Here is a 27,379-nt window from a genome sequence, read left to right as displayed (position 1 = left end):
CGCACGGCACGGCGAGGCGGGCCGGGGGTCTCGGCCCGGCGGCAGGCGGAGGAGCCCCCGGCCGAGGTCTTACATCAGCCGCCCCACGTGCGGGCGGAGGGAGGGAGGAAGTGGCTCCCCTCCCCGGGGCTGCGCCGCCCCCGCCCCCGCCCCTCCCCGCCCCGTCCTCGGAGCAGCCGCGGCCGCCGAGCCGAGCGGCGCCGCGCGGGGCCGAGTGGAGCCGAGCAGCCGCCGCGCCGCGTCGCCGGTTTAAGCGCAGTGCGAGGCCGCGGCCGGGGGCGGCGGTAGTGAGACCCGCGCTGCGCTCCAGCCCCCTTTTCCCTCCATGGTTTCTCTCCGCTCCCGTGAGTAACTTGGCTCCGGGGGCTCCGCTCGCCTTGCCCGCACGCCGCCCGCCGCCTGGGACCGCGCCGCCGGCCTCCGCCGCGAGCAGACCCCCGCTTCCGACGGCCTTCGCTGCGCAGGCCGGGACGCCTCTCCCCCCTCCGCCCCCGCCGCGGAAAGTTAAGTTTGAAGAGGGGGGAAGAGGGGAACATGGACATGAAGAGGAGGATCCACCTGGAGCTGAGGAACCGGACCCCGGCAGCTGTAAGCAGAGCCCCCGTCGGGCGCCCTTTTCCCCCTCGATGACTTGCATGTAATGGTGGCCACCTGCGGGGCCCCGGGCCGCGGGTTCGCGGGCTCCGGCGCGGGGAAGGGCGCAGCTCGCGGGCTGGGACGGGGAAGGCGGGCGGGCGGGCGCGGGCGGAGGGGGGAGCGAGCGCGCGGGGATTAACTCTTTGGCGCCCGCGGGCCCTCGCGGCCGCCCGGGGAAGGCGACGGGGTGAGGGAGCGCAAACTTTGAGCTCCTCGCCCGCCGGGGTCCTCTCCCGGAGGGAGCGCGTGTGCGGGTGGCCGGCGGCGAGAGGAGGAGGCGGGGGGTTGTGTAACGCTGGGAGCCATGTTTGCAGCCTCCCGGGATGCGCGGCCGGGCGGAGGCGGGCCTGCCCGGGAGCCGCGCGGCCATCCCCGGCTGGGCCCGCCGCCGGCCACGCCGGACCCCGCACGCCCCGGCCCCGGGCGCGGGAGCCGGCGGCGGGCAGGGCGGGGGCTGCGCCGGCCGGGCCTCGCGGCTGGCGGCGGCGCGGCCGAGGGCCGGGGCCGCGGCGGCGAGGCTGGAGGGGGCCAGAAGCCCCCTCGGGCGCTGGGGGGCCCGGGCGGGCGCGGCCTGGCGCGCGGAGCGGGGGAGGGGCGGGCCCGGGCGGCGGAGGTGGCGCAACCGCCGCCCCTGCCGAGGCCAAGTTTGAAAAAAGGACGCGGTTCCCGCCATTTTTCAAGCCTAAAAATAAAACTTTCTTCCCCCATTGCCCTCGCTCTCCTTTGAGACGCCCTCAGCCATCCTCCCTGCGGCGCGCTCAGGGCGGGCCACGGGCGGGCGTTGTGGGCGACGGCCGGGCCCTCGCCACCCCCGCCGCCGCCGCCGCCGCGGAGCCGGGGCCCCTGCCCCGGGAGGCTGGCCCCTCGGTGTGGGCGGGCGGCGGCCGCTCGCGCCAGCCCGGGCGCGCCACAGCGCCATGTTGGCGGGCGCCCGTCTCCCTCCGCCGCGTGAGGCGGCCGGCCGAGCGGCTCGGAGCTGCGGCGCGGCCCGCTCGCCCTCGGCCGCCGCGGTTTCCCGGGCCGAGCCTTCGGTCTGTGCCGTCCCGCCGGGGCTCGGCTCGCACTGGCGGTCGCCGCGCGCTCCGGCGGCAGCCGACTCGTCCCCTCGCGGGCGCGCTGCCGGCGCCCTCCCCCGTTCTTAAAAGGGCAACGGCAGGCGGCCGCCTCCGGCCTGGCGCGGGCGCTCGCGCGGTCTTCGGGCCGGGCGGTGAGTGGCCTGTGCCCCCGCACGTGCCAGGGTGCGGCCTGCTGCGGCCGGCCTCGGGCCGCGGCTGCGTGTGCGCGGGCCAGGCCTGGGAGCGTCGCCTCTTCGGTCGCCACGAGCGCGAGCCCGCGCGCGGCCGCCCGAGCCCGCGGCGGGTGAGTCGCTGTCGGCGGGAGGCCGCGTGGCGGGTGCTCAGGTGGCTGTGGTTAACAAGTTGCACCCTTGGTGGGATCGGCGGCCGAGCGGGCTGTTTACCTGGAGGCCTTGGGGTCGGCGGGCGCGCGTGGTGGCGCCCTGAAACCCCGAGTTGGGCGGGTGGCCCTTTGGCGGGTGTCGGGGTCGAGTCAGACATTTTGTGCCCGCCACGTGCTGCGTGTTGCGTGGTTAGACACCTTGAAGAGCTCGTTCTCACCTGCAGGGCTTAACGCCTGAGTTTCCATTATTGCTTGGAAGTTGGGAATCAATAGAGTAACTAAATTTGGCTAAAATTCCCCCTAAGAAAGGTGCACATGTAGGTCTTTTTTTTTTTTTTTTTTTTTTGCCAGGCAGAGTTAAGACAGTGAGAGAGACACCCCCCAAATGGCCGCTACGGCCGGCGCTGCGCTGATCCGAAGCCAGGAGCCGGGTGCTTCCTCCTGGTCTCCCATGCGGGTGCAGGGCCCAAGCACTTGGGCCATCCTCCACTGCCTTCCTGGGCCACAGCAGAGAGCTGGCCTGGAAGAGGAGCAACTGGGACTAGAACCTGGAGTGCCGGTGCCGCAGGCAGAGGATTAGCCAAGTGAGCCTGAGCCGTGGCACCAGCCTATAGACCACACATAGGTCTTTAAAATCTAAATTTCTGGATTCTTCACGATATGCTCAAACCAAAGGCCTACTGAAATGCTCGGCGCGAGTAGTGTTTTCTCTGCTAAATAAGTGCCACTGCTGTTCCCAGTCCGCGGTGCCCTTTCTCATATGAAGCAGTATAGCTTTAAAAATGTGTGTGTGTGTGTGTGTGGAAGTATTTTTTTCAAGTAATCAGTTCAGTTTTTGACCACCTTGCCAAGATCCATGTGACTATTAAAGTTTTAATTAGGCCAGTTGTTGGTCCTGCCCCATTTTTACTGTTCAAAGAGCAACAAGTGGCCAGAGGGGCCTGCAGTGGCCCACACAACCCACTGGCTTATTGAATAGTTGACCACCAACAGGACGCCGGGGTCTGCGAAGCCAGCACGGCAGGACAAGAGTGCCTTCTCTCCAGCCCCTTGGAGCCTGTGGCGCCCACACTGGTGCCTGTGAAGTGGGGGTGAGGGCGGGGGTGTTAGCCCTTTAGTATCCTGGGAGCCAGCCAAGATTGCAGGGAACTGCATGGCTCCCTCTGGGGCTCTGATGTGGGCACTGAGAGGAAAGGGAGCTGGGAGAGTACGACTTTGACCTAAAACTGAAGGCTTCTCAGAAAATGCTGTGGAGTTTGAAGGAAAAAACTTTGAAACAATTTAAAAGGTTTTCATAAAAACATCCTGGGGACCTGCACTGTGGCACAGTGGGTAATGCTGCCGCCTGCAGTGCCGGCATCCCATGTGGGCGCTGGTTCGAGTCCCAGCTGCTCCACTTCTGATCCAACTCTCTGCTGTGGCCTGGGAAACCAGTGGAAGATGGCCCAAGTCCTTGGACCCCTGCACCGGCGTGGGAGACCTGGAAGAAGCTCCTGGTTCCTGGCTTCGGATTGGCCCAACTCTGGCTGTTGCAGCCATTTGGGGAGTGAACCAGTGGATAGAAGACCTCTCTCTTTCTCTCTCTCTTTTTTTTTTTTTTTTTTTACAGGCAGAGTGGACAGTGAAAGAGAGAAAGGTATTCCTTTTTTTGTTGTTGGTTCACCCTCCAATGGCCGCCATGGCCGGCGCACCGCGCTGATCCGAAGCCAGGAGCTAGGTGCTTCTCCTGGTCTCCCATGGGGTGCAGGGCCCAAGGACTTGGGCCATCCTCCACTACACTCCCTGGCCACAGCAGAGAGCTGGCCTGGAAGAGGGGCAACCGGGATAGAATCCGGCGCCCCAACCGGTACTAGAACCCGGGGTGCTGGTGCTGCAGGCAGAGGATTAGCCTAGTGAGCCGTGGCGCCGGCCTATCTCTCCTTTTCAAATCAGTAAGTCTTTAAAAAAAAAAAAAAAAAAGACATCATCCTTTGAATAAATGAAAGGTTCCAAGATGGCTCCTTTACAGTCAGCTAATCACATGGCACCTTATGTATCATGTGCGAGAACGCACCATAAAAGCCACAGGTATCGTCAGCTGTTGTCAGGCTTGAGTTATGGGACGCTGCATACTGTTTGTTGTCATTGGGGGAAGCAAGAGCCCATTCCCCCACTGAATGCGTGGTTATAATATGGATAGGATGCTCTGAGATACTTGACACACTGTCTGCATAGAAACAGTATAGCCCATGTTTGACGTTAGTGGGTTTTTAAAGATTTATTTGAAAGGCAGAGTTAGAGGGAGAGACAGATCTTCTGTCTGCTGGTTAACTCCCCAAATGGCTGCAACAACAGGGGCTGGGCTAAGCCTGAGCCAGGAACCTGGAACTCCATCCAGGACTCCCACACGAGTGATGGGCCTGAGCACGTGGGCCACCTTGTGCTGTTTTCCCGGTGCATTATTAGCAGGGAGCTGGGTTGCCTGCCCAGTCTGGCCTTCATGGGAATAGCATCCCTGGGAGGATTTGGGGCCCTTATGGGACTTAAATTCAAGTGAGGTCTAAGTTTTTGAGGAACTGAGTGTGGGATTGATTTTAAATGTTTTGTTTAAATGCCAAATGGGCATTTATTGTATAAAAGGCTTTTTTGGTTTTGTTGTTACTTTGGGGTTTGAAGATGACTCTGATAACACTTAAGTGTTTACTTTCTTGTGTTCCTTGGTCATATTAAGTGGGGCCAAGGTAATAGGTTCACTTCACTTACTATTATGCCTTTATTCCTTATAAACACGGGTAGGCTGATTTCCCAAAGGGAAGAGGGGGACTCATAAATGGGTAAATTGGGGCATAGCAGGTAAAACCACCACCTGCAACGCTAGCATCCCATATGGGTGCCAGTTCAATTCTGGCTGCTCCACTTGCAATCCAGCTCCCTGCCAATGTGCCTGGGAAAGCAGCAGCAGATGGCCCAAGTGCTTGGACCCTTTCTACCCACACGGGCAATCCAGAAAAAGCTCCTGGTCTTGGACCAGCCCAGCTCCTGCCTTTTGTGGCCATTTGGGGAGTGAATCAGCAAACAGAAAATCAATCTCTCTCTCTCCCTCTATAAACTCTGCCTTTCAGATAGTGTCTGAATTTCTTTCTCTTTTAAGTAAAGAGATGTGCTATTTAATTTTTTCCAAATCCAAAATGTAACTCTTACATTATAAGAGTGTGTTTTCATGGTGGAAAAGCAATGACCTAAGATAGCATTTTACCAATCTTTTTAAAGAATGGTGGTTACCATTTAAGAACATTTTAAAAACAAGATGGGAAATAATTTGTGGTGTTTGTAAGAATGGGAAATGCTTTGTAAATATTGTCAGTTACTTTACTGAAAATAAAACATACAGTGATACAACATACATACACCAAAGAAATTAGTGGTGTTGTCAGTAGGGTGAGAAGACATTGACCTACACTAGCAAGATAAAAACCTGATTGAGTTGTATTCCAGAATTGGAAAAGAATACTCGTTCTTCCTTATGTGAAGGGCTCATCCTTCTGTTGCGTTGAACATTGCTGCTAAGTTATGAGCACATGTAACCGCATGTCTGGGGATGGCTAGCTTTCGTCAGTATTTGCTCTGTTTTTGGAGTTTTTCATTCAGAAAGCCAAGCAGTTCTTTCCTTGGTTCAAAATCCATGGCCCTGTGAAATGCTGCTGTGCTGTGTTTTATACTGAACTGTGACATTTCATAATTTTTAGCTGGTTTGGGTTTTGTGTGTGTGTGTTGTTGTTTTTGTTTTTTGTTTTTTGTTTTTTTTTTGAAAGGAAAGAGATTTCCTGTCCTGGTTCATTCCCCCAAATGGCCTCAGAGTCTGGGCTGGGCTAGTCCAAAGCCAGAATCTCCAGCTCCATCCTCCATTGCCTTCTCAAGCACATTAGCAGGGAGCTGGATCAGAAATGCAGCCAGAACTCAAACCAGCACTCACAGTGGATGCTGGCCTTCTCTTGTCGCTCTACCTTTCAAATCTTTTTCAAAAAATAAAATAATAGAGAATTTGGTTTGAACATTGGTTAACTCTGGATGGAAGTTGGCAAGGACAGTAGGAATTCACATTTTTTTCACTTGCTATGTTATCGCTTTTTTCTTTTTTCTTTCTTTTTTTTTTTTTTTTTTTTTTTTTTTTTTGCTTTTTTTCGTCTAAGAGCTAGTTTTGTTAAGATTTATTTGTTTTGAGCCGGCACCTCGGCTCAATAGGCTAATCCTCTGCCTGCGGTGCCGGCACACCGGGTTCTGGTCCCGGTTGGGGCGCTGGATTCTATCCCGGTTGCCCCTCTTCCAGGCCAGCTCTCTGCTATGGCCCAGGTTCTTGGGCCCTGCACCCGCATGGGAGACCCGGAAAAGCGCCTGGCTCCTGGCTTCGGATCAGCGAGATGTGCTGGCCGCAGCGGCCATTGGAGGGTGAACCAATGGCAAAAGGGAAGACCTTTCTCTGTCTGTCTGTCTCTCTCTCACTATCCACTCTGCCTGCCAAAAAAAAGAAAAAGATTTATTTGTTTTGAAAGGCAGAGTGACAGAGATCTTCCATCCACTAGATCATTCCCCAAATAGCCACAGTGGCCAGGGCTGGGCCAGGCTAAAGCCAGGAGCCTGGAGCTCCATCTGAGTCCTGTACGTGGGTGGCAGGGACCCAAGTTCTTGGGCCACCATTCACCCCTTTCCCAGGTGCATTAGCAGGGAGCTGGATCCCCGAAGCTGCACCCGGTACAGGATGCAGGCATCACAAGTAACAGCTTAACCCTGTACTCTACAACATGAACCCCAATCTGTTAACTTTTCTAATTAGAAGAATTGATCAACTCAATATATTTAATTCTCCCAAACCTCTTCCCCCTTCATGGCAGAGACAGCTCTTAGGCCACCTAACCAGTTAGGTAAAATTGATCTTTTTCTTTCTTTCTTCCCCCCCCCCCCCCCAGCATAGCTGGGGGAGTATGGAGTGAGCAAGTTGGAGAGGATGAAATCTTGGGAAAAAAATTGCTCTGTCTCCTGCAGCTCCTGGCTTGAATCCCCAAATTTGCCTTTTTTTTTTTTTTTTTTTTTTTTTTTAAGATTTGTTTATTTATTTGAAAGGGTTACACAGAGGAGAGGCAGAGAGAGAGAGAGGTCTTCCATCCACTGGTTCACTCTCCAGTTGGCTGCAACGGCCAGAGCTGTGCTAATGCAAAGCCAGGAGCCAGGAGCTTCTTCCAGGTCTCCCACGCGAGTGCAGGGGCCCAAGGACTTGGGCCATTTTCCATTGCTCTCCCAGGCCATGGCAGAGAGCTGGATCTAAAGTGGAGCAACTGGACTTGAACTGGCACTTATTTGGGATGCCAGTGCTGTAGGCAGCAGCTCTACCCTCTATGCCACAGCACCAGCCCCCAAATTTGCCCTTTTAATTAGGGATTTTGTGACTCCTCCTAACTTTAAAGGGCCTCAGACCATAGAGCCATTGACGATAGAACTTAAATGTGCCTTTTCCGTAGAAGCAGCTTATCAGTGTTAGATCTTTGAGTTCTGAAAAATGTATTTGAAGTTTAGATTTTTTTAGTTAAAAGCAGTGAAGTAGAAAACTATTTTTCTGATAACTACAGAAAACAAATTAGTTAAATTGCAAGTAGTGTGAATTATTGGTTTTAGTTTGTTTTTTTTTTTTTTTTTTAAATTGTTTGAAAGGCAGAGATAGGTCTTCTGTTTGCTGGTTCACTTCCCAAATGCTTGCAATAGCCAGAGCTGTGTCAGGCCAGTCAAGAGCACTCAATCTGGATCTCCCATATTGGTGATAGAACCCAAGTACTGGAGCCATCAACTATTGCTTCTCAGGGTGCACATTGAGAGAAAGTGGATCAGAGGCCAAGCCAGGACTTGAACCCAGAGAATTCAGTATGAGCCGTCCCAGTCATCGTCTTAACATCTGTACCAAATGCTCACTCCTGTTTTAGTTTTTAAAATGTTTACCTTAAATTCCACTTTGAGAAGAAGCAAGTTTAATTGGAGAATGAGAAAGAAAGAGAATTTGGCCCCAAAAGTTAAACTGTCCATGTTTGAACAGACCAGCCAAGCGTGTTCTACCAAATTGCTCCCTAAATTGTATATACAAATGTACAGGTGGCTGTCTAGCCTTCGCTCTGTGGGGAAAGCATCCCTGGGAGGGTATGGAGCATTAATAAACTAGGGTCTTCTCTTTCTTAGAATTGCTGGTGTGTTCTGGGCCTAGATGGGGAGGTTGCGAGATTATGTTGGGCTAGTGCCCTTCGCTGTCTGAAACACCAGCTTCTGAAGCAACGCAGTCCGGTTCCCTCATTCCTGAGAAGGGCTGGAGGGGCCTCAGAGTTGATCTAAAGATTAAAGCTGAAGACATTTGAGGTTCAGTGGATGCGGGGGGGGGGGGGGAGCCTTCTTGAAGTTTACCTGACTACAAGGAAATACTTTTGAGAAATAAGGACTGAGGTAAATTCCCTCTTTGTGGGGAGGGGCTCCCAGGAGAAACAAAGTATAGGCTACCATTAATCCCTTATCTGGGGGGTAGTTTTATGGCTCATAAAAGACGAAAAGCCACTCAATCTTTTGTAGACAGATTTTTATCATAAACTTTCTTGTTTCTCATTTGTTCTCCATAAACTCCTGTTTTTCCCAAAAGCCTTTATTCTCCCCTCTCTTTCCTAAGTTAGAGTGTGCAAGCCCCAGATTCTAACTGCCCTTTGAGTTCCTCCGTACTAAATGTGTGTGTAGCATCACACCCATAAGTAAACTGTCTCCTGTTCATCTGTCTTGTCAGCTGAGTACCATGGAGGAGGAGTTCCTCTCGCACCTCAGCCGCAGCTTCTCTGTCAGCCAAGGTCCTGTTAGAACTTGAAGCAGACTTGACTGCTGCTGGTAGGGCTTTCAGGCCCTGTCACACCCACCTGGAACCCTCCTGTGGGCTCATTTATGCAGTAATTCCCACTTTGCTCTGTGCTTACTCCCCAGGGGCTCATCTGCAAACTCTGACATCTGTACCCTTCCCAGCCTTTTTTTTTTTTTATTGTTATAGTTGATCAGTTGTTTTATGTTTACTGACTACTTGTATTTTATGGCTTATCTCTCTCTAGTTGATTTTTCTTCTGATTTTTCCCTCACTTTAGTGTAAAAACAATAGGAGGTAGGTAGCCTCAAAAAAAATATGAATCTTAAATAAAGATCTCCTAATTCAATAATAGATTCTCAAATGCTTTTTTTTTTTATCTTGCAGTAGATTCTGAGAAAAAATCATAAATACAGAAGAAATTTTATTTAGAAAGACATTATTTATAATTGGGAAAATTGGAAATGTTCAATAGGGGAAATTGTATGGTAACATATATTTTAAAGTATTTTAAGTACTATAGTTTCCTCTCAGCTATGTTTAAAATTTAGTCGTAAATGTACCAAAATATTAGTGGTGACATTAATGGGTAACATTTTCTTTTAAATGTTAGTATGCTTTTCATTAATGTGATTATGCTTATAATCAGAAATGGGTTCTCTTTAATCCAAGTTTCTCTGTATTTCATTATCTTGGAATCCCACAATCCTGATACAAACCCATATGCAATCCTGCAGAAATCTCTATGTCTCTGCTTTTCTTATAAAATGAAAAATAATTATTTTTTATGGTTACTATTAATTTCCTAAGTGTTTTACTTATTCATTTTATTTGGAAGGCAGAGAGAGCGTCTATCTGCCAGTTCACTCCCCCAAACGCCTGCAGTAGTCAGGGCTGAGCCAGGCCGAAACCAGGAACCTGGAACTGTCTGGGTCTTCTATGTAGGTGGCAGGGACCCAAGTACTTGAGCCATCATCTGCCACCTCCCTGAGTGCCCATTACCAGAGTGAAACTATATGGGATGTGGTTGTCACAAACTGACCTAACGTGCCGGAGACCTGGCCTGGCTTTTGTTGTTAATCCTTTGTTGGTTTTACATCTATTTTTTTCCCCCTCATTTCAGAAGAAATAACCGCTTGTAAAATGTTTGAGTAAAGTACAGCTCTGGATAAAGTAGACAACAAAGGCCCTTGACACTCCCCTACTCCTGTTCCTCAGGACGTCTTTCTGAGCATCTGTTACAGTCCGGGCACTGTTCGCTACCACTTCATGAGGCGGACGTCTTCTCCACTTGAGAGGAAACGGGCACAGAAAGGTTGAGTGACTTGCCCAAGGTCAATAGATTTCAAGTGAGAGCCAGGCTTGGAGCCCACCTCTTTCACACACAGTTGAACTGCACTTTTCAGATTTGCTGATTGCTTGTTAGAGAAGGGGGGGGGGGGGTGCCAGAGGTATGTAGAGAAAGAAGTTAATGGTATCATAGGGCTACAAGCATCCTGAGACTGGGAGTGAGTGTTAGGAGTGGGTGTGGCTGACCTTGTCCTCCTTTGTAAACAGGGGAGGAGAATGGGGGTACAAAGAATAACATCTGAGTACTCCATCCTTAGTAGCTATTAGAGTAGCATTGTTGGATTTTGCATGGGAGGATAAAGATGCTGTTACTGGTTCTTAGTTTAGAGTCATCAGATGTGATCTCCTTGGATGGATTTGATGCTGAAAAACAAACTGAATTTTATGTCTTAATAGTTTTCTACCCTAGAAAGGACTCTCACATATAGCTCAGGTCGTTCTTTATTCTGAACAAAGGACTCTTGCATCTTGATTCCATTCCACTGTGGAAATAAACTTGGTAAAGGTGAATAAAACCAGAGTTACAAAGTGTGTTAGGGGCCAGTGCTGTGGCATAGCAGGGAAAGCTACCGCCTGCAGTGCCAGCATCCCATATGGGTGCCAATTCGAGTCCCAGCTGCTCCACTTTCAATCCAGCTCTCTGCTATGGCCTGGAAAAGTAGTAGAAGATTGGGCCCCTGCACCTACGTGGGAGACCTGGAAGAAGCTCCTGGCTTCGGATTGGCACAGTTCTGGCCATTGTGGACAGTTGGGGAGTGAACCAGTGGATGGAAGACCTCTCTCTCTGCCTCTCCTCTCTGTGTAACTCTGACTTTCAAATAAATAAATCTTTTTTTTTTTTTTTTAAGTGTGTGAGTACAGAAATCTAGCCAGAATCTATCTTGCTAGGAAGGTAAGGCTTCCCCCTTTTTCAGTGGTCCTCTCCTTGGTCTTAAGGTAGGCTCAGTCTCAAGGGATATCTTGGCACAGTTGCATTCAGGTGAAGCCACCCTTGGGAGAACAGACAGGTTTGGGGAAAGGAATAATTCTTATTTACATGTTTTGTAAAAATGTTTATTTGAAAGAGCGACAGAGATAGGAATGAGAGAGATACTCCCATCTCTTTCTCAAATGCCAGCAACAGGCAGGCCCGGGCCAGACCAAGGCCAGGAACCTGGAACTCAGCCTGGTGTCCTGTGTGGGTAATAGGGGCCCAAACACTGGCCGTCTTGCATCTTCCTCTGTCTTCCCAGGTGCATTAGCAGACAGCTATCTACATCTTAACAACTACAGTTTCTAGGGTGGACATTTAACCTAGCTGTTAGACACCATTTGAGATACTGCATCCCTTATGCTGGAGTACCAGATTTCAATAACTTCCTGCCACTGGAGACCCTGGGAGGCAGGGGTGATTGCTCAAACAGTTGGGTTCTTGTCATCCTAATGGGAGACCTAGATTGAAGGGTGAACCAGTAGATGGATGGGAACTCTGGCCCAAATAAATAACTGGAGCTACTGTTTCTGGACATTACAGAGTGTAAGTACAATTATTTATGCCATGCAGTAACATTCTGTCTTTGAATCTATTAGTGAATTGCTACTAATAGCTTAATCATTTCTCATATATTTATAACTGTGATGTTGGTCTAAATAAGAGACTGCCCCTATGTGGATGTTTTTGCAGGATATTTATGGTTGGAGTTTCTGCTTTTTTGTTTTCTACATTTTTGAGAGCTTGTCCCTTTTTTTCTTTGTCATCTACAGGTTCGGGAACTTGTCCTGGACAATTGCAAATCAAATGATGGAAAAATTGAGGGCCTCACAGCTGACTTTGTGAATTTAGAGTTTCTCAGTTTAATAAATGTAGGCTTGATCTCAGTTTCGAATCTCCCCAAGCTACCGAAATTGAAAAAGGTAAGTGTGTTTTCTTTAACAATAAGAGAGAACTATCCTGGGAAGGGAAAATGTAGGGTTTTACATGTAAGGAAGCACTTAGTGTAGCACAAACCACATGGCCTTTGGAACTGAGCAGATTAGGATTGAATTCCAGCTCTGTCATTGCTTCGATGAGTGATCATCTGTAGGCGGCTTAATCTCCCTAAGGCTCGGTTTTCTCACCTGTAAACTGGTTACACCTCATGATCTGCAGAATTGTAGTGATGTTTGGAAATAATGCATGACAGATGATCACAGATAGTAGTTAAAGAGTATGAATAATTTGTTTAAATGCTGTAAATTTGTTGCTATAATGTTAACTAGAAATTTCTCTTAGTAAGTTCTGTCAGGAACCACAGTCCCTCCCATTCTTTGTTTTGTGTCTGTTGATTAAGTTGAATTTGAGACTTTCAGATTTATATTATAGTCCATGATAATTCAAAAACCATTACATAATTCTGAAATGATTAGTTTTGAAGTTTGTTGTGTCTGACTGGAAGAATCGAATGTAGCTAAGCTACCCTATTTCCCTAACCTGTTTACAGCCTGTGGTTAGTGCTTTACTGGTCTGCTTGCAACTCATTCCATCCCCCTTCCATGCCACCCCCACCCTCCAAAAGAAGGACAAAACACTGAAGAAAACATTTCCCTTGTTTTTGCACGTGTAAATGTTTCAGGGCCCTGGAATGTCAGAGCCCAGTGCCATATTTACAGACTTAGCAACAAGCCTAGAAAGGCAAGATAGCGTGCCTAGAGCTGCCCACAGTTGTCAGTGTTAGAGCCACGACTGACACCCAGATCTTCTAACCCAGTACCTTTTCCAGCACATAGGGAAAGATGTGTGGTTATGTAAACTTGGCAGAATATCCACTTTATGAGCCAGTTTAGGTAGAATATTTTAACAAAGGCACACTATAAAAAAATTATAATCAAATTTAGCAAAGAGCAGGTAAGCAACTTCTGACCTAAAAGTTTTTATTTGCCTGGCTAAGGTAATTTATCAGGCAGTCCTCGTGGGTTTTAGGTGACACATTCTGATGAGAAAGAAAATTTTCCTTTTCTTAAGTATCTATTCCACTGTGATCCTTTTATATTTGCATGGGCTGTCAGTGACATTGGAAACTCTGATTAGCCCAGTTAAACATAGAATGGCTTTTTGGCATCTATTTACATAAACTTGATGCTAGCAGATTCTTCGTTGGTGTTTTGTGTTCTCCTTTTCCTAGCATCCTGATGTATTTTTCTGAATCACTTTGTTCTGTGTACCGTCAGATTTATTCAGAAAGTCAGCCTGTCAGTGATCATTTATATAAGCGCTTTATAGAGTCTTCCTTAGGTTTTTAAACATGTAATTCCTTTTTTAGGGCCTGTGAAGCTGGGTCATGTCTAGAGGCAGATCAAGTGTTCTCATAGATAGTAAGAACTTCGTTTTCTTCCAACCACAGAGCACAGGCCATCTTATTTGAAAGGAAACAAATATTGGGGAAAAAATTTTGATATAAAAGTCAAAGGTTTCCTAACACATTTATTTCATTTCAAAATAAACATAGTACTGAATGCTTTTGTGGGCTGGCTTATTATCCATATCTCATAAGCTGCTCACACTGAAAGGACGTAAATGTTACATGGGGTATTACAATCAACATGTGGTCTTGTTTCAGACCAAGAAAAGTCTGTTTTCACTTTGACTTACTAAAGTAATGCAACTAGCATTTGAATCTTTATTGACTTGATTTGTATTTTTAAATCCACACTGTGACTAGATAGATGACTGGAATATCACATTGAAAGGAAAAATGCTTTGAAAGGTTACATTTTCAAATAAAATTTTTTTAATGTTACATTTTCCTCTTTAAAATATTTAATACGAACTAAGCTGGCTTGGTTCTTAATTTTTTTTCCGGTAAAAATTACATTTTAAAGTTGGTTGGTTGGCCAGTACTGCGGCTCACTAGGCTAATCCTCCGCCTGCGGCACTGGCACCCCGGGTTCTAGTCCCGGTTGGGGCGCCGGATTCTATCCTGGTTGCTCCTCTTCCAGTTCAGGTCCTTGGGCCCTGCACCCACATGGGAGACCAGGAGGAAGCACCTGGCTCCTGGCTTCGGATCAGCGCAGCGCACTGGCCATAACAGCCATTTGGGGGATGAACCAACAGAAGGAAGACCTTTCTCTCTCTGTCTCTGTCTCTCTCACTGTCTAACTCTGCCTGTCAAAAAATAAATAAATAAATAAAGTTGGTTGGCATCATGCAGTGTGTTACATTGTGTGCCCAAAGTTTGATTACATGAAGTTTCCATATATAGCATATATATGTTCACGCTAAGAGGGGAGGACTTGGGGTCTTAGGCAAGTTAACTTGTTTGTAGGTCCTTTTCATCAGTAAATTGGGTAGTGATTCTGCGTACACCATAGGGTTGTTGTGAGGTCGAATGATTATCTCCAGTGGTTTGACAGTGCTTGACACTGCAGTACCCTGTGAAGGTTAGATGGCTACCATTGTTGTTGGCACTAATTGGAACAAGCAGTGTTGTGCTGTTTTCTCATCTGCAGGCAGAAGGGCTTGAATTCAGTGGTTTTCATAGTGTTTTCTAGGCTCTGATTCCTTGTACTGTGAGATTCGAATATTCCTTGGTGAAAGCTCATTGCTTTGCATGTGGTACTGCTTTTTTTTTTTTTTTTTAAAGACTTATTTATGTGGCTGGCGCTGTTGCATAGTGGGTAAAGCCGCCAGTTCAAGTAAAGCAGTGCCAGTTCAAGTCCTAGCTGCTCCACTTCTAATCCAGCTCTCTGCTCTGGCCTGGGAAAGCAGTGGGAGATGGGCCTTAGGCTAATCCTCCGCCTGGGGCGCCGGATTCTGTGCCGGTTGCTCCTCTTCCAGTCCAGGTCCTTGGGCCCTTGCACCCACATGGGAGACCCAGAAAAAGCTCCTGGTTTTGGATCGGCCCAGCTCCGGCCATTGCAGCCATTTGGGGAGTGAACTAGTGAATGGAAGACTTTTCTGTATCTCTGCCTCTGTCACTCTGCCTTTCAAATAAATGATCTTTAAAAATTTTTATTTATTTATTTATTTATATATTTGAAAGCCAGAGTGACAGAGGAGAGGCAGAGAACCTTTTATTCCACTGGTTCACTGCCAAACAGTCACAATGACTGGGGCCTGGTGAGGCTGAAGGAAGGAGCCCATCTGCATGGGCCATGTCCCTCTGTCTTCCCAGTCACATTAACGAGCAGCTGGATCAGAAGTGGAGCAGCAAGGACTCAGCTGTGCTCCCAAATGGGGTATTGGCATCACAGGTAGTAGGCTTAACCTCCTGCACCACAGTGCCAGTTCCCTGCCTTTGCTTCTTGACCTGCAGCCAAGAAGTTAGGGTAGGTGCTTACAAAGGCTGGTGCCAGCTGTATTTAAGAAGGAGCTGCTGTCGTGAGCCTGAGTGTCCCCCAGTCCCTTTCCTGAAGTCATGGAGCTGCTTTGTAGACTCATTCCTGTGGTCTTCAGAGCACCATTCCCCATTGGTTCCAGACGTGGAAAGTCACAGTGTGTCAGCACTGTCCGGAAGCAGATTATATTTCAAGCAGGTATTAGAAACTTTCTGCTTGGCATCTAAATAAGCTGCTCAGAATGCATAGACCGTTGACCCTTTCTGACAAGTGTAGCAAATGACAGCTTCTTAGAAAAAGTGTTCACTGATACTGAGGTCAGTTGTAGCTGGTTAACACGCTGCTCGCCTTGTCCTGCCTGCCCCAGCCCCAGAGTTGCTAGGGTCTGTAAACTTTGGACTCAAAACAAAATAACATGAACATGCATACCCTAATAGAAATAGGAGTATTTGACCTTGATAAGTATTTGGGGGCTATATTTGCTGTGTTTAGCACTTTACTGAGTGTGTTTGTCTATATGTATGTGCTTGTATGTTTTCTTTTGTAGCTTGAGCTCAGTGACAATAGAATCTATGGAGGTCTGGACATGTTAGCAGAAAAACTTCCAAATCTCACACATCTAAACTTGAGTGGAAATAAGCTGAAAGATATCAGCACCTTGGAGCCATTGGTAAGTAACTGAGAATTTGGAAACTGGGACTTACTGGTCATTTTCATTTTCATATTTCTTTATAGGGTGGGAAATGACTGGGGACTATAATGGATTGAGACAGTGTTGGCTTTTTGTTTCTTGGTTTGTTCTAGTTGTTTTTTACTTTTTATAGGAGTCCCAGTTTTAAAGATCAGGGCCTCATGTGTGTTCCTGTGACTTTGCTTTCCCTGCCTGATGTTGTTGGCTTCCTTCAAAGGGAAATTTTGGAGGTTTTTTGTTTTGTCCTTTAAAAAATTGATACATTAAGGAAAGACTCAAGCATACATCTTAAAATTTTTACCCCAAACTGACCGAGCTGTTGTGTACTTTTCATAGTTGAAGAACACTGTTGACATTGGGTGGCACATCTGACTTGTAGATGACGCAGCCATGGACAGCTCTAGTCAGTTTTAGGTTTTATTTGTGATCTGTGCTCTGCCAGATCCTTGTTGCCTAACGTTTTGCATGGAAACCCTAAGCGTCTGCTCAGTCTCGTATATTGGGATAAGCTACGGGAAGCTAAATTTAAATGCCACTTGGGTTATGGACTTGTGACCTTGGGCAAACTGCTTCTCTGAGCCTCAGTTTCCTCACTCAGGCAATAGGGAGGACAGTAATCTCAGCCTCACTCACCTCCCCTAGGGGCTCTGAGAATGCAGTCAGGTAATCCACTTTGCATCGTAAGTTGGGAAGCTTAGTGGGGCTTCCTAGTGGAAGGGCTGGACAGGCAGGATTGGAAGCGGGCTCCTGCAGGGTAGGGTGTCGCTGGGGAAAGCATTTTGCAGTAGACAGGAGCTGTTTTTTAGGACCTAGAAGAATAGAACTTGAGGATAAGACAACTCTGTTTTCTCTTACCTTTTCTGAAATAATACATTAAAATATAGCGGATTTTGTATCATTTGTGTAGAATGCTCTTACTTCCAGGTATGTTAGGGTTAAATTGTGTGTTCTTTTAATGAAAAGAGTATTTGCTGCCAGAAATATTGGGTCTTTTCCCTCCTAATCAATAACAGATTCTGCTCCAATACAGATTTAGCTACCTTTTATTGAGTCCCTTTATTTATTTTTGCATTTCATTAAGTGGACCATATTTAAGAACTGAAGTTTCTTGAATATCAGGAGCCTATTGGTCCATATTTTTTTTCTGTTATAGATAATGCTTGGGTAGTCAAGCTTGCTCATTTTTACTAGTTCATTCTTAATTATCCTCCAAACCAACTCCCTTTCCAAAGGTTGAGCAGGTGTTACTGAATTTTGCTGTGCCCAAGGACATTAACATTTGCCGTTGTATCCTCAGATAACCTAGAGAAGAGATCATGACTGTCCTCCTTGTAGATATGAAGAAACTCTGGTCTGAGACTTAAATAATTGCCTGGGATAAGTGGGAGAGTAGGGGTTCAAATCCAAGTTCACTGCTCTTTCTACTGCCCCCTGTGACCTGTTCTTTCTTCCTGTGAATTTTTCCATACCCAGATTTCCCTAAGCTGGGGATTGCAACAGGAGTGCTAAGTAAAGTGCTGTCATTCTCCCAGGCAGGTGGGCTACACTAAGCTTTTGTTTACTGGTGAACGACAGTCCTGTCTGTCCTGGATTTCTGTGAACACAGGACTTCCTAATCCCCTCCCCTCACCTTTCCATAGTAGACGACGCATATTGCCTGATTCTTCTGGCAGCCTGAATTTTCTGGTTATCAGAGGCCTTGCCAGCATTCTGGTACACAGGCAGAGGCAGAGCAGAACCAAAGCAACATGTGGGAGTTGTTTGAGTGTTCCTGACTGGTCAGTAATCCATTGAGAACCCTTTGGTGGCTGTGGTAGTCTTGGTTCCATGGGACAGTTAAAGATGAAAATATATCGTCATTGTATTTACCACTCTGGGAGGATCTGCTGTGCCCATACATTGTACTGGGCTCTCTATACATGTTATCCTATTAGTAAGTGTCGGTAAGTGATTGGATGGAAATAGTTGCATGGCCCTCGCTTTACATTGAGGAAGCTAAGGCTTGGATGAGGCTGAATCCCTTGTCCAGAATTACACACCCTGTGGCAGAGAGCCACAGCACTACATACCAGGGCTGTTTGGAAAAACCTGAGGTACCACCTGTCTGCTTTACTAGCTGTTGAGATTCCTGGGGATTTTTAGTTTGGCTTCTAAAGTTCTAACTTGAAATGAAGTAAATCTGCAGGAAAAGATCATGGGGGAAGTATTGGGACCATTGTGACTTCTAAACGTATTCTTTAGTGGGGGAGAAAATACCATCCTCATCCTCATTAACCACATACATTTTGAACACCGTCAACTTTTGAGCCCAGTTCTTACAGTCAATGCAATGATTGTGAATGCCTCTACTTGCTACAGGGACATTAATCGAGAGACAAAGAAGGCATCAATTCAAACTTCCTTGGACACCTTTTTTAAGAGACCTGGGCCATCCAAACCATCCCCCAAAGCCCTTCTAAATTCTAAGAAGGCAAGCAAAATTATTGTTAATACAATGTTTAATGTTTATTATGGCTAGCCTGTTAGCATAGGTCCGTTTTCTGGTGTGGTAAAATTGTGATTTTTTTTTTTTTTTTTTTTAAAGCAGCAGTTACACATTATTTTGGGATCCTGAATAATCTGTGTGTAGTATACTTTTTGCCTACTAGGCCTTAAAAGCACAGTTTTACTACCTTAAACAATTTCAGACTACTGTAGTTACTTGTGATTTTTTGTTGTTGTTGTTTATTTGCTTTCATTTTGTTTCTAGCATACTGTTTGGCATGCCCAAATTATTTTAATAATGAGTGCTTTGTCGAGAAGTAGGGAAAAGTCTCAGATTCACGTAGTTGTAGAACCATGAGAGCCTTGGAGGCCCTGTACAAATAAGGGCTCTGGGTAGTGCACAGTATTAGATAAATATCAGAGGTTGTTTGCATTTTTGTATATCCATTCCAGGAAGTAATTGTAAGATATAAATGTCCCCTTTCTTTAAGTGAATTTTTAGAATGAACCACCATGGGAAAAGCTGCCTGAAATTAACTTCTGGTATATCTTAGCTGGTCTGGAGCCAGCCTTTGAAGAGAAGGCCAGCGTGCTAGCTGGTTGTCTGGGGTGATATTGTTGTCTTTTTTCCCTCTTTGGCAAGAAGTCACGCGTGAGCTTCTGGAAGCCAGAGTCTGACCTGAAAGTTACCTGATACAGAAACAGCTCTGAGGGCTGGGGACAGCTTTCCTGAGATGTGGGAGCTGGCTTACATAAGCACATTACTTGATCTGCAGACTCTTGTACATGTATGTCTTGAGGGCTAGACACTGGGCTGTTGCCATAGCCCTGCTCTGTCTCTTCCCTGACACTGTGTTCTCGAGGGCTGCTCAGTGACAATTAAACAAGTGTGAGAGCCTCTCCCTTGGTCAAAACGTGGAGGTTCTGAAAGTGCAGAGGGCGACTCCCCATTTCCCAAGAGGACCACCTTGTAGGTAGGAGCAGGCTTTGTAGGCCATACCGTCTGTCACAGCTGCTTGGCTCTGCCACTGTAGCACAGGGAAGCCATGCACAGTGCATAGACAAATGTATGTGGCTGCGTTCCCATGCAGCTCACTCCAAAAAAACAGGTAGTGAGCCACAGTTGGCCAGAGGACCGTGGTTTTCCCACTGCTGCTGTGGCACTCTAAAGCAGATTTCCATGTCATTTTTTGTCTCCCCAGAAATATACAGGGACCCCAATCCTGAAAACAATTTTAACTTTATCTGCATTTCCTCTCAGGTCCTTGTGAATATTGCAAGAGCTTTCCCAATAAAGCATCAATGTCTCTCTCTCTCTCTCTTTTTTTTTTTAGATTTATTTATTTGAAAGGCAGTTACAGAGAGGGAGTGACACAGTCTTCCACCTGCTGGTTCACTCCCCTGGTGGCTGCAGAGCTGGCCAGGCCAGAGCCAGGAGCCAGGAGTTTCTTCAGGTTTCTTAGGTGGTTGCAGGGGTGCGAGCACTAAGGCCGTCTTAATGCTGCTTTCCCAGGTGCATTAGAAGGGAGCTGGATCGGAAGTGGAGCAGCCAGGACTTGAACTGACAGCCATATGAGATGCTGGCGCTGTAGGCTGCAGCTTAACTTGCTAAGCCATAGTGCTGGCACCTCCTGCATCAGAATCTTTAAAGCATCAATATTTATTTATTTAAGAACTTATTTCATGCAGAGATTCTCTTAAGGTTTGTTTGAGTTTATTAATACCATTTCCCCAGAGAATACCAAACCTTTTCTCTTGATTTAGGACCATTGAAAGTGACTTATAAAGATACGGCCTCCAGCTTGCTGCCCTGTTGGAGAGGTGCCAGGCTGTGTCCTGCTTCACACTGTGTGTGTGCAGTTGATAGGTGTCCCTCTGTCACCTGTGAGTCTGCTGTCCCTTCCTTTACTGTCTTCCCGTGTGCCTGCAGCAGCACCTCTGCCCTCATCTCCTAACTCACCTTTAATCAAAGCTTAATAGAGGGCCTCGTGATCGAATGACAAAGGAAGATCTGAGTAAAGAGTATGGACATTTTTCTTTTACCTTGACTAATTGGAAAGCTTCTTGGGCCAAGTTTTTAGATCTTAACTATGTTAGTAGATGAAACTGATTTCAAACAAACAAGGTATTGCAACAAAATCTAAAGGTCTGGTAGAATCCTTGAAAAGGTTTTTACATCAGAATAATCTGGTAATAGTGCCAATCTTTTTCCAAAAAATTAAAAAATGAGGTGTTATGTTTCTCTTAAATTTCAACTCTTCAGTTCCCCCTCCTTTTCCCTAGTCTATATTGACTCCTTTCTTCCTGAAAATGTATTTGCAGTGCCACACTTGACATTTTATTATGTTCTATCCGCCAGTGTTTCATATCCATGTCCCCAAATAGAGCTGTAAGTACCTTGAAATTAAAGATTGTATGAAAATGTCTGAATTCTCCCATATGCTGCTGTCCCGGAGCGTTCTTATTGGGTGTTTTGATCACTCAAACATCAAAACTTTGGTTTGAACTAAATTTATTAGTCTGGTTGTCTCATGTGGTGGAAAAAGTCTGGCTTTAATAGAAATTATTTCAAATTTATATTTCTTCAAACATTTCTGCTGCTAGGAAAGACAGTTCTGAGTAGCTGAAGGAAGGCAGTGGCTAGTTACGGTCTCCTGACCTAATATAAAAGTTGCACGGGGTATGTTTTCCTAGGGGCAAGGCTGAGTGGGTAGCAGCTAACTGGATGCAGAGCCTAGCATTTTACCTCTTTCAGAAGTTGGATTGTTGCTTATATTCCTTGGTTTAGGAGTTGTATTTTTTGGTCCTTTTCTTCAGAAAAAGTTGGATTGTCTGAAAAGTCTGGATCTGTTTAACTGTGAGGTCACTAACCTGAATGACTACCGAGAGAGTGTCTTCCGGCTCCTGCCCCAGCTGACCTACCTAGACGGCTACGACCGAGAGGACCGGGAAGCCCCTGACTCAGATGCTGAGGTGGATGGTGTAGATGAAGAAGAAGAAGATGAAGGTGTGTGAGCTCAAATCCAGGGGCACCCTGTGAAAGATCCTGATCAAGGCCTGTCCCTTCTCTTGGTGACCACCCACAAAGCCTTGAACTCCGCTTTATCAGCATTAGCAGGAGGCGTTTCCTGTGCCTGCTGAACGACCCCTTGCTTACTCTTGAGAGGCTTGCCACTCTGTATCCTACCTTCCTCTGGGCACCCTTTCATCTTCTTGGCTGGAGACTGTCTTGCGACTTTTTTATTACAGGGCCTGGCACTCAGCTCATGTTTGTTATAGTCAAGTGTAAATAAAGGCTTTCTTGAATTTTATATGTGCCTAGAATTTAAGAAGTAATGATTTGAAAGTATTCTGTTGGGGCCGGCATTGTGGCACAGCAGGTTAAGCCACTGCCTGCAGTACTGGAATCCCATGTGGGCGCTGGTTCAAGTCCCAGCTGCTCTGCTTCTGATCCAGGTCCCTGCTGCTGTGACCTGGGAAGCCAGTGGAGGATTGCCCAAGTCTTTGGGCCCCAGCACCCACATGGGAGACCCAGGTGAGGCTCTTGGCTTTGACCTGGCTCAGTCCTGGCTATTTGGGGAGTGAACCAAAGGATGAAGATCTCTCTCTCTTTTTCTCTTTCTCTTTCTGTCTCCCTCTCCTCTATATGTCTGACTTTTGAATAAGTAAATAAGTCTTTTGAAAATCCTTATTTATTTATTTTTTCTGTTGGGGCCAGCATTGGTATAGCATGTTAACCTGCTGCCTATAGCGCCAGCATCCCATATTGGCTGCTACTGTAGTTCCGATCCAGCTCCCTGCTAATGCACCTTTCATTAGGTACAGCAGAAGGATGGCCCAGATACTTGGGTCCCTGCCATTCATAGGGAGACTTCAGAGGAAGCTCCTGGCTCCTGGCTATGGGTGGCCTTTTGGGGAGTGCAGCAAATGGAAAATCTCTGTCTCTTCCTCTCTATCTAACTCTGCCTTTCAAATAAATAAAATCTTTAAAAATATTATGTTAGGTTCCATTTTAAAGTTGTCTGCCTCAGTGTCCCTGCTGATAAGTGTGTTCTGTCTTCATCAGCAGGAAGAAAGCTTGATGTCTTACAAGTCCTGATGTTGCTGAGTTTGTGCTGTTACATTTGAAGCATCGTGCCCCCCCCCCCTCATTTTTTAAAAAATATTTATTTATTTGAGAGGCAGAGAGGTCTTCCATTCACTGGTTCACTCCCCAAATGGCCGCAATGGCCAGAGCTGGGCCAATCTGAAAGCAGGAGCCAGGAGTTTCTTCCAGGTCTCCCATGCAGATGCAGGGGCCCAAGGACTTGTGCCATCTTCCACTGCTTTCCCAGGCCATAGTAGGGAGCTGGATGGGAAGTGGAGCAGCCGGGACTCAAGCCAGCACCCATATGGGATGCCAGCATTGCAGGTGGCGGCTTTACCCACTACACCACAGTGCAGGACCCTGAAGCATTGTTTTAAACATCTCTTTCCTTTCAAATTAATGCAAGACAGAAGTGGTCAAGAAAATGCAGGGGCCGGTGCTGTGGCTCACTTGGCTAATCCTTAACCTGCAGCGCTGGCACCCCGGGTTCTAGTCCCAGGTTGGGGCGCCAGGTACTAGCCCCGGTTGATCCTCTTCCAGTCCAGCTCTCTGCTGTGGCCCGGGAGGGCAGCAGAGGATGGCCCAAGTGCTTGGGTCCCTGCACCTGGGTGGGAGACCAGGAGGAAGCACCTGGCTCCTGGCTTCAGATTGGCGCGGCGCCGGCCGTAGCAGCCATTTGGGGAGTGAACCAACGGAAGGAAGACCTTTCTCTCTGTCTCTCTCTCACTGTCTATAACTCCACCTGTCAAATGAAAAAAAAATGCAGGAAGAGAGCCACCCAGCAGCTTAAGTGTTTCAATGATGGAATACACAGGGAGGACTCTTAATGTGTTGTCCAGCTGCAGACTGAGACAGGAAACAATGAGATAGAAGATGGTAAATGGACAGAGTAGGAAATCTCATCTGACTTGAAATGTTTACATCCTTCACTCCTCCACTGCAGGTTGTCAGTTATTTCCAAAAATGATAGTGCCGCTTAGTACTCATGTAAGTTACACAAGTGGAACAGCTGCATGTCTAGGTGCTCAGGACATTCCTTGGAGGATGAAGGGCAGTTTCCAAGAGCAAAGATCAATCAGACAGCAAATATTTGAGCACTTTGTGTGTGCTGGACCCTGTGGAGATAGTGGTTTAAAAAGCAGACACAGTTCTGATCCTCTTGGAGCTTACTATCTTAATGAAGAAGAAAAAGCTAATCAGAAATCACTAACAATGACAAGTGGGCAATAATGGAGGAGCACTGAGTGCTCATTTGAGAGCTTTTACTCTAGGATTGAGCTGTGTGGCCAGAGTGCCTGAGAACGTGATGTTAACAGACTCGGGTGGGTCCAAGTCAGCCAAGCGGAGATGAGGGCACAGTGAGCTCTTGGGATGGGGAGAGCTGCAGGGCAGCACAGAGGTGGCAAGGAGGTGCAACAGGCACGGTGCCTTAGTAACCTGGTGACGTGGAGGACAGGGGAAGTTATGGGCCTCTTAGGTTCTTGATTTGAGGTCTGGCACTGGTGATACCATTACCCGAGAGAAGGAAGGAGCATATGGTTTCTTGAAACTGCTGTGGAAAAATTTCAGGCACTGGTAAGAATTGTAGTGTGTCTGGTGCACTAGCACTTACACTCTCCTGCCTTTGTAACTCCCTTAGACCAGGGCTTGAGCTGGAGCACTTGGTAAGAAGAGGGTGACTGGTTCCTGGCCTCCCCTGACATGGGTGCAGCCTGTGGCTCCCAGCCTGTTTGCAGATGTGCCCTGTAGCACATTAGGGTGTTTAACAGGTTCCTTTTTGGACTGTTTTCAGAAGGAGAAGATGAGGAGGATGAAGAGGATGAAGATGGCGAGGAGGAAGAGTTTGATGAAGAAGAGGATGAAGACGAAGATGAAGACGTAGAAGGGGAAGAAGATGAAGATGAAGTCAGTGGAGAGGTCAGTGTACCAGTTTTCTGCCTGCTTCCTGTTTGTAGGTAAGACGGAGTGCAGGTGAAGATCAGAAAACAGCTTCTGAGTAGACTATTGAGTCAGACACAGTGCTTGTCTCTGCAAGGTAGGTTTTGGCCCTTGACCCTTGGGAGGAAGGGATGGGTCGAGTATTCAAAAGGGTGAGAATACTGAAAACATTGAGAATCGGTGGTTTGTTTCTTCGTTGTAGTAGAGGGAGTGTATGTTTACCAGGTCTGAACTTGTGTACTCGTTAGTTCAGTACATAGGAATTTGGTCCTCCCCTGAAAAAACAGGTAGTCTAGTTTATGGGATACCCAGTAATACAGTGTCTCCGAGGAAACAAATGCAGTCGGAGGACAGGAGAAAGAAGTGACTTGACTTTGACCCTCAAGGAGGTTTGGGAAAAGGGCAGAAGAGAAAATTCTTTGAACAAAAAGCAGTTAAGGCTGTGGGGTGGTCATTGTGGTACAGCAGGATAAGCAGCCTCTTGGGATGTCCACATCCCATTCAGTGTCATTCAGGTCCAGACACCTTTGTTACTGATCCAGCCTTCTGCTACTATATCCGGGTCGTCAGTAGATGATGGCTTAGTTGCTTTGGGAAGTGGATCATAAGATGGAATCTCTCTCCACTGCGCCTTTCGTATAAGCTTCATGTCTTTGAGGAGTGATAAAGAAAGAAATCTGTATAAACCAGCATTGAAATTCAAGATTTTTATTTGAAGATTTATTTACTTATTTGAAAAAGAGAGAGAGAGCTTCTACTCCCCAATGGCCGCAACAGCCAGAGCTGGGCCAGTCCAAAGCTTGGAACCTGGAGCTTCTTCCTGGTCTCCCACATGGATACAGGAGCTCAAATACTTGGGCCATGTTCTACTGCTTTCCCAGGCCATTAGCAGAGAGCTGGATCAGAAGTGGAGCAGCCGGCTTCCATATGGGATGCCAGCACTGCAGGCGGCAGCGTTATCTGCTATGCCACAGCGCCAGCCCAGAATTCAAGATTCTAAAACCATTTCTTAAATTATCCATTTTAAGTTGTATCTCAAACATGTCTTGGATTTTAAAATTTGATCAGTAGATGTAAGTACATCAAATAGATAAAAATAACAGGTTTTTACTGGATATTCTATTTACATACAAAGTGTATTTTCCTTGTATGTCTCATTTTGGCAGAATTGATCTGACATTAGGCTGTTTCCTGTTCTTCAGGAAGAAGAGTTTGGACATGATGGAGAAGTTGATGAAGATGAAGAAGACGAGGACGAGGATGAGGATGAGGATGAGGGTGGGTCTAATGCGTGCACTCTGGTCCTCCGGTTAAAAAACTAGATGGAAGTACCCAATGTTTAGAATGCGATACTACTAAAAAAAAGTAAAATGCTGTTGAGTTTTAGTTTTTCAAGACAAATAGCATCTTCCCAGTTGTATCAGCGTTACTCCTTTTCCCACCACAGCCGAGACTAGTGCAATACCTGTTATCTACTTCATGCTCTGAAAGTACAGATCCTCTCAGTGTTTAAGTCTCAGGTAGCCTGGCTGGTTGACGGTGTGTCTCTCTGGTTTATCCTTCCTGAGGATCTACAATGGGCCATGCACTGGACTAAATATATATTACATAGGACCTGTTACTGCCTTCAGGGATCTTTTTAGAACATGATTTAATGTCGATTTAGTTCAGTTCATTAAAATGACCATAAATTTTTAATATTTATTTGCTAGTTTAAGTTGTAATCTGTTCTATGCTAAGTACTTGGGTGTTATCTCATTTAATTCTTAGAATGCCCTTCAAAAAAGTCCCATTGTCCCCACTTGACAAAGGAGGAAACAGGTTTAAAGTGGCTTGCTTAAGGCCATTTGTAAATAAGTATGGCTCAAAAACAGGCTAGCCAACTACAGAATCTTTATTGTACATTTTAATGATTGCTAGACGTCTAATTGTCGGTGCCAGCAAGTTTAAGGATAATGAGTAGTTGGAAGAAAACCGGATTAGCTGTGTGCGCCTGGATGCCGCTGCAGTTGCCCATCTTGGCTCTGGTCACCACTTAGACTTCCTTTGAAGGGCTGCGGCATAATCAACCTGCTGCTGTGGTCAAGCTTGCGTCTCTCTTTTGTTTTTTTTTCCACCCATCAAAGAGTTTGTTGTTGTCTTAATTGGCAATGGCCTGGATAAAATGCCTCTCCAGGAGTCTCAGATCAATTTTTGTTATTTTACAGAGGAAGAAGAAAGCGGGAAAGGTGAGAAGAGGAAGAGAGAAACAGATGATGAAGGAGAAGATGACTAAGGCCCCAGTAACCTGCCAAGACAGAACTGCTCAGCGTTGGTTGGACTGCTCATGGATTTGGTAGCTGTTTTTTAAAAAGAAAAAAAAAGGTAGCTGTGATACAGACCCCAGGACACCCACCCACCCAAAGAGCCAAAGAATAGTTCCTGTGACATTCCACCTTCCTCCATGTAGTCCCTCTTGGTCACCCACCACCAAGCTCGGGGACTCACCCCAACAAAATTGTAAGCGTTGTTAGGTTTGTGTGTGAGACTTGCTGTAGCGTGGGCAGCTGTGATTGGTGAGTCAGCCGTCCGTGGCTACCAGTTACGCCGAGACTGTAACAGCATTTTTACTTTCTGTACAACAAGAAGCTTTGTAAATAAAATCTTAACATTT

At 46.9% G+C, this 27,379-nt stretch overlaps 1 protein-coding gene across 1 annotated transcript; it reads left to right on the top strand.

Moving 5' to 3' along the window:
* Positions 1–273: 273 nt before the first annotated feature.
* On the top strand, positions 274–27,379 carry ANP32B (acidic nuclear phosphoprotein 32 family member B). Its single transcript, XM_062207897.1, has 7 exons — positions 274–588; positions 11,978–12,127; positions 16,074–16,196; positions 21,519–21,708; positions 24,581–24,705; positions 25,929–26,004; positions 26,934–27,379. The coding sequence occupies exons 1-7, from the start codon at positions 535–537 to the stop codon at positions 26,999–27,001; spliced, it is 786 nt and encodes a 261-aa protein (XP_062063881.1). The 5' UTR covers positions 274–534; the 3' UTR covers positions 27,002–27,379.

The sequence above is a fragment of the Lepus europaeus genome, chromosome 12 (assembly GCF_033115175.1).
Source record: "Lepus europaeus isolate LE1 chromosome 12, mLepTim1.pri, whole genome shotgun sequence".
Lineage (NCBI taxonomy): Eukaryota > Metazoa > Chordata > Mammalia > Lagomorpha > Leporidae > Lepus > Lepus europaeus.
This window is presented reverse-complemented; position numbering and strand designations above follow the sequence as displayed.